This window comes from Anneissia japonica, unplaced genomic scaffold, assembly GCF_011630105.1.
Source record: "Anneissia japonica isolate Jap-2015-1 unplaced genomic scaffold, ASM1163010v1 scaffold4260_len236652_cov185, whole genome shotgun sequence".
Classification (NCBI taxonomy): Eukaryota; Metazoa; Echinodermata; class Crinoidea; order Comatulida; family Comatulidae; genus Anneissia; species Anneissia japonica.
In genome coordinates, this window is record NW_022757652.1 from 216390 (window position 1) to 225059 (window position 8670).

The following is an 8670-nucleotide window of genomic DNA, read 5'->3' on the forward strand; positions in this document are numbered from 1 at the left end:
CATTGGAAAAAAAATCTGTCCTCAATTTCTTTATTGTCATTGCCAATCATGCACATTTTAATTTTAACTTTTTATGTCCACAGCTAATTATATAGAACCGGAGGCACTGGTTGCAGAGGAAGAATCCTTGCTTGATCTGGGTAAGGTAGAAACTTACTAAAAGCCTGTAGTGCTAGCAACAATATATGTAATTTCATTATCACTACAGTAATTAATGTAATTTCGTTCGTTTGCTGTGTAACACATCCCATTTCCTATGAAACTTTTTTCTGTAATATACAAAACATATCTTTCCATTTTTTTTATTAATAGCAAGTACTCAACAATAAAAATGTTTATAATAAATATTTTATTGACTAAATTTAAATGCATGATAAAATTACTATTTTGTTAAATAAATATTTTCAGATGACACAAATGCCATAGGTGTGATAGATGGCCCACCTGCAATACAACCAGAAGTAGTTGAAGAAATATTTAATTCAACTTCAGGCTATATAATTTATGAGTTTTAATTTGTCCCCATCAACTTTTTTTATGTGTGTCTGCACAAACAAGCCAGATGGGGATGTACAAGAAATTAAAAGCTGACCTGCCCAACTTAATAATTGGTGCAACAAAATTCAATGAAATCCGGCGAAGCATAGTCAACGTAATATTACAGGGAGCTCGGGGTTAACACAATGCCTGCATTAATGTTGATTACAAACTAAATTCGATACGATGATTCTGTGCCAAAAAGGGTGTTTCAATTAGTGGACTGAACAAACATAATGTTACGCTGGAAACCATGTGTTCCAATTCTGATTACAAATATCCCCGTAAAGAGTGCATTTATAGAAATTGTAGTCAATGTGGGGTAAATAAATTGAAAGACAAATTTCAACCATTTTTAAACTACCAACACCAGAAAGTACGGTACAATGTTTGGGTATATCAAGAATCGGCTCTTACAAAAAAAAAGAAGAAAGTTCTTATAAAGCGTACAGCAACAGTAGAGATGTACAAGGAGTTACTGAAGGAAATTGAAACATTTTCTGCACATAGTTTTCATGCCCAATGGCAACATGATCAGTACAATAAAATTACTGAAAATATTCCGGAAGCCACGGTTATTATGGTTATGGACTTCTTAAAAAATTTTACATGTTTCTATCAAAATGAAATCCAGGGGGCATATTGGGGTAAAAATGTATGTACGATTCATCCTATTGTCTGTTTCTATCTATGCCCACAACATAATGTGCCAGTACACGAGTATTTGGATTTCATAACTGCCACGCTGTTGCTGAATTTGTTACCCGTGCTGTCACTCACTTGAGAGAAGAATGAGGATTATCTATTTGCAGAATTATCCAGTTCACAGATGGTTGTTCTGCTCAATACAAATCAAAAACACCATTCTTTGACATTTCACAGGCTATGCCAGACCTAAATACAACTATGGAGAGGCATTTTTTTGGATCGCGCCATGGCAAAAGCCCCTGTGATGGGGAAGGGGGAGTAATAAAAAATTCAGTTCAGAGCAGTTCATAATGAGCAGTCTGTTATCAATGATGCGGACTCTTTTAATGATTTTTGTAAACATAAGTTAACAGGAAAAAACCCTGTGATGCTGATGAGTGTTGCCATTTTGCCAGAATATTCTTCAATGTTAGGGAGCATCGCAAAATAAAGCAACGCGTATACGAGTGGGCGACGCGACGAGATTAAAGGCTAGTTAAATAGGTAGTTGGCCACGCGTCGGGATTATTTACTTGGACTATTCCATTTCGTTGTGGGATTTGATAATGCTGTATAACAGTGAAAACAGAGCACGGTACACGACGCAGCTTCGGCGCTTCACTTGGCTTAAAACATGCACAAAATCAGGCTTCTTGAAGTTGAAACCAACAGGCTTGTGCAGTTAATTCGGTTAGATAATAGTCGAGAATTTCGTCAAATATTCCGACTATGTTCGAGGATATTTCTTAAATGCTTATAAAGTAGGTCGATCACCATGTATTAGGCCTGTCTCTTATACACATCTAGATGTTTATAAGAGACAGGCCTAGGTTTGGGTGAAGTCCGTAAGGTGATTCGCAAAGTACAGGCATAGGATTAGCTATATATTTAATAATTGTTGAATACTAGTTGCTAATAAATGTTCACTTTCGTTTTTTAATAAACTATTTTTCGAATCTTGAAGCTGTTGTTACAGTATTTTAGGATCAAAGGCATGATTCATCTTGAAGGACGATGCCGTTCCAACGTTGTTTGATTTTTCAAGCTACAAAAAAGCAACGATAAACGCCGTTCCGTCTGCAGGCCTGCATCATCATGGCGATAACGAACCTTCCACTTCTAGTAGTAGGGCTAGGCCCATGTTCACTGGAGCGCCAGTGCAAAGTAGAAAATCTCGATTGGAAGCAAGGGAAAAACGAACAACACTCTCTGAAGGTACGATCTTTAGGATCGATTGTTTTTTCTTTATTTTTTTCGAATGACCAAATCATGATAGTATAAACATACCTATACACATATCGATGTCTGAGGGATGCTGGGCTAAGTAAATAAAATCTGTGTCACTCATTTGTGGAGTGTTTACTACCACTACACTAGTATTAGCCTAGGCCTAGTCTGTAGGAAAGTTTATTATATTGCTGTGTACAGTTTTAGCCATTACTATGTTACTATTGTGAAGGCATTAGTCTTGATAAATAATGAAATATAAAATAAATATAGACCTCTAATTATTGCTGCATATGTAGGACCTGCTTAGGATATTATCATTTTCAACATTCTTCTATTCTAAATGGTGTTGTGAATTTTATTTACGACTATTGCTGTTATTTTTATAATAATGTATTATAAATGATCATCATTATTAATATTATCTTCGTTGTGGTAAGTCCTATCAGCATGCAACACAGGATTTTGTTAATTTACTATTATTTTTTTTTTTTTTAAATTTGCATTTATTTAATTTTTATATATAGATTTTTTTTCTAGATGTACCCACATTCATTGCACATACTGTATACAATCAATAAATAGGTTTAGATTCATAAAGACATAGATTCTGAAATTATTGCTGAGCAAAGAGAACGTGCGCAGCAGCAAAACTATGAACAGCCTGCAATGGAGACAGAAGAAAAAACCACATCATCAAGATCAACACAAACTGATCCCATCACCTTTGCATGCCCTTCTCCCTGCTGTAATGGTATACTGCCCCACCATGACAAAAGGAAGCAACTGTTGTTTGCATTGCTTTGAGTAATTAAGGAATATGGAGCATGTTGATTTTGTCCCGTTGATTTTTAGTCTCTTACTTCCTTTTTGTGCTGCTAATTACTTGTTAATTAGTGGGATTTGAGCATACTCAAATATATCAATATGTTCCAAATTATTTGTTCGTTGATAGCGACTAAAAAACTTGTTTTTTGAAAAATTGTCCATTACTTCCCTTTGTCATGGTGGGGCAGTAGCACCGACATGTTCTGCTCCCTGCTGCAAACCGAGGCTAACTGTTACTCCAGAGAAATGCGAAGAATCATCTTTTGATTGCATTTCACCAGGTGAAGACCGAGATGATTATTCATACAAAACGAGCTCATCAGAAAGTGAGGAAAGTAGTAGCAGTAGTAGTGACAATTCAGACAGCAGCAGCATAACCTTTTCCCCAGATTCGAAATACATTGTTTTTAATGAAAATCTTTTGGAATTATTTCAATCATGTCAGGGGGATCCAACCTGTACGGCCCCAGTAGCTGAAATTAGACAACAGGCAATTGGTAGCTTACTAATAATTAAAGGGACATGCCTGAATAACCATGATTTCACATAGAGGTCCCAGCCAGTGCTAAAAAATATGGCAGTGGGGAATCTTCTTTTGGCAGCATCAGTTTTGTTCACAGGCAATACATTCACCACTTTGCAAGAGATCTGCGAAAATATGAAATTGACTATCATGACTGAACGAGATTTTTATCTCATACAAAGGAAATTTTTGCTGCCTTCCGTTAATCAGATGTGGGAATTTCATCAACAAGAAATTCTTAAAGGTATTGTATTAATTTTTTGTGGTGTTTTGTGGCTGAAATGTTCTTCACAACCACGATTCTTATTAGATCATAGATCTAACACTGATAAATTAGCTATATCTTGGGAAGGGAGTATCACAAAGCAACACAAACCACAAATACAGATTACAGTACATTAACTGTAGTAGTACATACCACCACCAATTAATTAATTAATTAATTAATGGCACTTGACATAACACTTTTAAAGCAGACGAAAAAAATAACCATTACTGTATTATTAACACTATCTTGTATGCTTTCAGATTACAGCACCAAGATTAACCTGACCCTCGCTGGAGATGCCCGATGTGACAGCCCTAGCCATTCTGCTACTTTTGGTACTTATTCGCTTATGGATTGTGAGAAAAACATCATTCTTACAACTAATGTTGTTAAGGTGACAGAGGTCAAAAATTTGTACCATTTGGAAAATGAGGGAATGATTCGTAGTTTAAAACAGCTAGAGGTTTGTTCGTTTTGTAATATTTAAAACATTTGATAAAAATCAACAAAAAATAATAAACAAAATTCAGTATACTTAGAATAAAATCAGTAAAGGGTTGGAGAAGTTAGTTGTATATTTTCATACAGGTGCATGGGTGAATCTAAAGATTTCTGAACCGTCGGGTAATCAAAGACATAGCTACCTTAGAAGGGTCAAAAAACAGCCTCTGAGGTGGTTATTTTTTTTCCAAAAACAGAAAAATTTGTCACTGTGGTATGTGATCAAATTCATAAACACCCAGATTAAATGTGATTAATAATACAAGTTATATTCAAAGTTTTGGCATACTCCACTAGAAGAGTAATTACATTTCAGCGAGCAGGTGTGAAAGTGACTACACTAGCAACAGACAGGCATCCCCAAGTAACTAAAACACTAAGGGAAAAATTTGGCAACATTAACCATCAGTTTGATGTGTGGCACATTGGAAAGAGCCTAACGAAAAAGCTATCAGCCGCAGCAAAGCGGAAAGAGTGCGCCGACTTTCAACCTTGGGTGAAGTCCATCATCACTCATTTTTGGTGGTGCGCAGATACTTGCCAAGGGAGTGAGACTCAATTAAAGGCAAGTATTAGATCTGTCTCTTATACACATCTAGATGTGTATAAGAGACAGCAATATATGTAATTTCATTATCACTACAGTAATTAAAGGTGACCAGAATCGTGAATTTTACAGTTATATATTGTGAAGATATGTAATATAAAATTTTACAACCAGTGTTCGATGTTTAATGAGGTCTCATTAATTAATTACCTAATTAAACGTAGCAAAAGGCAATATTAGCAGACGAAGTAGACCATCAAAAGCAGATGCAGTACAAGAACATGTCTCCAGATTTAGAAATGCTTTAGATTTTGAATTACAGTAGTATTCATAGCTACATCTGGAGTAGCGTAGCCACTCATTATGAACCATTATTTTACATCCAGAATTAATTTCTCGCAGTATAATTTTTCGTCTGTAGTTAGTGGTACAATATTGTATTAATTAATTGTAAATAGCAGATTCATTAAATTATAGTGTACCAAAAACAATATTTTCTGTTGTGTTATTGCTATTTTTAATTCTTTTTAACATCAAGAGCACTAGCTACTCTTTACATAAACATTAAAAAAAAAAAAATTATACTGTAAGTCATCAGAGTTTAATTTTTGTCTGGAGCTGTTTTAATGAGAATTACGGCAAGCAAGAGCGCATGCCCCTGAAATTCAAGAGAGATACAAGTAACGTATTCAGGAAATAAAAAAGCAGAGGTGGATTAATCTGCAAGAAAAGCAAAAGAAAAAAATAGAAAAAGAACAAAAGAAAGTGCATGACCGAGTAAAGCTGACAAATGATATAACATCGCAGGGTGGAATCTGATGCACAGAAGAAGATATTGAGCATCACTATGAAGGCCTGTGTAGAAACAACAATGCGTGCGATATATGCCCAACTAAACTTCCACCAGAAAATACTGCAAGCAAAGGCACCACTGAAAGAATACTTCCAGCTCTCAAGATCTGTAAATGGAAAACCTGTGAAATATACAAAACAGGAAATGAAAACTCATTTGGTAGAAATCATCACAGCCAATGACTTAAGTTCTGTTGCTGACAAACAGCCAGAAGAATTAATGGACATTGCTGAAGAGCAGCCTCCTGAACCAGTTAAGTACATTGATCCTGAAATTCAGAGTGGGAGCTATGCCGACCTCAAAGTTCAGCTTGCAGGTAGAATAGAGGAAGGACACAAGGAAAGGGCAGTAAAGCAATCTAAACTATATTTGGACAAACTTGTCCGAAATCCAGAACTTTTAAAGGACAAAAATGTAAAGCATAAATATGTTGACCAGTCAGGTGTTCCTAAGTGGTACAATGCACGTATTTTGGAAGTAACTCCATACAACAGTGACAATGCAACCGATGCACAAAAAATATCCAAAACAAAGTTTCGGATTTTATATGAAGAGAGCGAGTTGGAGGAAAATGAGCCAAGTGAAGAAGTATTTTCTTTGTTGATAGACTTGAAACACAATGATTTGATAATTGTAGATAAAATATAAAGTACAAATCTTGTACTATACTATTTTTGGTAACATCCAAATTAGGTCATTAGTAATGTATGCACATTCACTATAAAGGACAATGTTTTCATAAATTTCAATTGTATAATTATTTGTATTCTGGAATTTTATCATGACAGTTCAATTCAAATTTCTTCATTGCAATCAGATATTATAACAATTCAAATTCAATATTCAAAAAGGTCATTCAGTCAAATTCATATTCAAAATTAAATTAGGACATTAGTGGTGTATGCAAAAATTCAGTATAAATATCAATGAATGTCTTTATAAACTTATGATTGTATTTGCAATTATTTTAGTCTGAAGTTTATCATGACAAGTAATTTGATTTGGGGAAGATTCTTATTTTTGCTAATATTGCAAATTTGATCATTATTATGTTAATTAATATTTGTTTTCAGATTAATGTTTATGTGTAATTGAACATTCAAGTATATACAAAGTTATTTTGTCCAATAGCTGCAAATATGTCATAAAGAACGTTTAAAATGCCGATATTCAACATTTTTCTTATAATTAATATGCAAATTAGGTAGTTAAAATATACAATATGCAAATTTTTTATATACATTGGTAGCTGATTATGTTCATGATATATCCTGAAAATTTGAAGAGTGTACAATAAATACTTTTGAAGTTAGAAGTTAAAATGTGTTGAAACATGTGATTTTTCTGGTGCCTTCGCTAAAACAAAGAAAATAAAAGGATTGACCTTTGACATTTGTTCTCCTAACTAGTACAAATTGGATATGGAAAAACAGCGATATCTCTGGAACGAAAAGTGCGATTGAAGTTTTTTAAACGGTTTTGTGTTTCTGAGAGAGTGCTTCATCATCCAGACATATTTAGATGTAGCCATATCACATCAAATATAATAGCCTAAAGTGCCTACCTAAAGATGGTCCCACTGATTTAGTATGTCAACTGTTTGACCGTTACAAAAGCCTACAATATCATATCAGATTCTTTTGTCTTGGCTATATAATTAAAATGTGATTCTAGCACACACATACAGTACCTAGTTGAAAGGTCTAGTTAAATTGTGTACAGTACTTTATTACTGAATGAGAATTATTTTTTTAAATCGTAGTTGCTTGAAATTAAATAGATGGTTGTATAACGTTACAAAACAAGAATTTCATACTAAAAAAGACTATGCAAGTAATTTACACTACCATAGAGATTATATCTATATTTTATTTGCTTAGTTAAAATGTTCTGAAGTATTTAAACAGAGTTGTTTTAGAAGTTGTTAAAATTTGCTAAGATTTCCTGATTTTAAAGATGTCTGGTTTATTTAGTATGTCAAAAATTCGACCATTACACATTTTTCTATACAACTGAGCTACATCAGCAAGTTTAAAAACAATGGAGGTTGGTTTGTAAGTTGATGGAAACAATAGATATGAATTACTTTATGACTGAATTATACTTTCCAGTCTGTTAGAAGGTGTTAAATATAATTAATTTACTTGACAAAAAATATCATTATCAATATTGAATGAAAACCAGTGTTAGACATCACTTTGAAAAAATAACTGTGGAGTGAATATACGAGATTGATATTTTGTATACAACACTTTGGGTACAAATGTAAAATAAATCAGGCAAAATATGACAGAGAAAAATGTCCATTGTGTGATCTTTTTAATTTCATGTATGTCAATGTTACAACCGTTAAAAAGTGCATTGCCAGTCACTGTATATGCTTTTTCTATTTACACAGAATAAAAGTTATATTCTCACGATTTTTTCTGGAAACAAGAATATCTCAGCTACTAGTTCTCAAATTTTCCTAACAATTTAGTCTAGTTAAAATTTTTGAGTGTTTTTCACACCAGCAATGTCCATTTACTGTGAAATTGCCCACCTTCTAGAAATGGACATAACAGGTATTTTCAGAAGTGTGTGTCAGCATGATTTCTCAATAAAATTCATGAAAATGCATTATAGATTCAAAAATATAGTTATAAATTTATGGAGGAGGAAGAGGATGCATGAACACCCCCTAGATACACCACAGAGTA

At 33.7% G+C, this 8670-nt stretch overlaps 2 protein-coding genes across 2 annotated transcripts; both read left to right on the plus strand.

Annotated features, from left to right (window-relative positions):
- The first annotated feature begins 2208 nt into the window (after positions 1-2208).
- On the plus strand, positions 2209-3829 carry LOC117124864. Its single transcript, XM_033271201.1, has 3 exons — positions 2209-2439; positions 3043-3205; positions 3468-3829. Exons 1-3 carry the CDS (start codon positions 2320-2322, stop codon positions 3827-3829), a joined length of 645 nt encoding a protein of 214 aa, XP_033127092.1. The 5' UTR covers positions 2209-2319.
- Positions 3822-5426, plus strand: LOC117124861. The gene is made up of 4 exons (XM_033271197.1): positions 3822-4046; positions 4331-4533; positions 4888-5136; positions 5343-5426. The coding sequence occupies exons 1-4, from the start codon at positions 3854-3856 to the stop codon at positions 5424-5426; spliced, it is 729 nt and encodes a 242-aa protein (XP_033127088.1). The 5' UTR covers positions 3822-3853.
- Positions 5427-8670: the final 3244 nt, after the last annotated feature.

Coding starts and splice junctions, on each gene's coding strand:
- LOC117124864 (XM_033271201.1), top strand. CDS start 2,320: ATGGCGATAACGAACCTTCCACTTCTAGTAGTAGGGCTAGGCCCATGT. Junction 2,440..3,042: donor ACGAACAACACTCTCTGAAG/GTACGATCTTTA, acceptor AAATAGGTTTAG/ATTCATAAAGACATAGATTC. Junction 3,206..3,467: donor CCCTTCTCCCTGCTGTAATG/GTATACTGCCCC, acceptor ATGGTGGGGCAG/TAGCACCGACATGTTCTGCT.
- LOC117124861 (XM_033271197.1), top strand. CDS start 3,854: ATGGCAGTGGGGAATCTTCTTTTGGCAGCATCAGTTTTGTTCACAGGC. Junction 4,047..4,330: donor TCAACAAGAAATTCTTAAAG/GTATTGTATTAA, acceptor GTATGCTTTCAG/ATTACAGCACCAAGATTAAC. Junction 4,534..4,887: donor GTAGTTTAAAACAGCTAGAG/GTTTGTTCGTTT, acceptor ATTACATTTCAG/CGAGCAGGTGTGAAAGTGAC.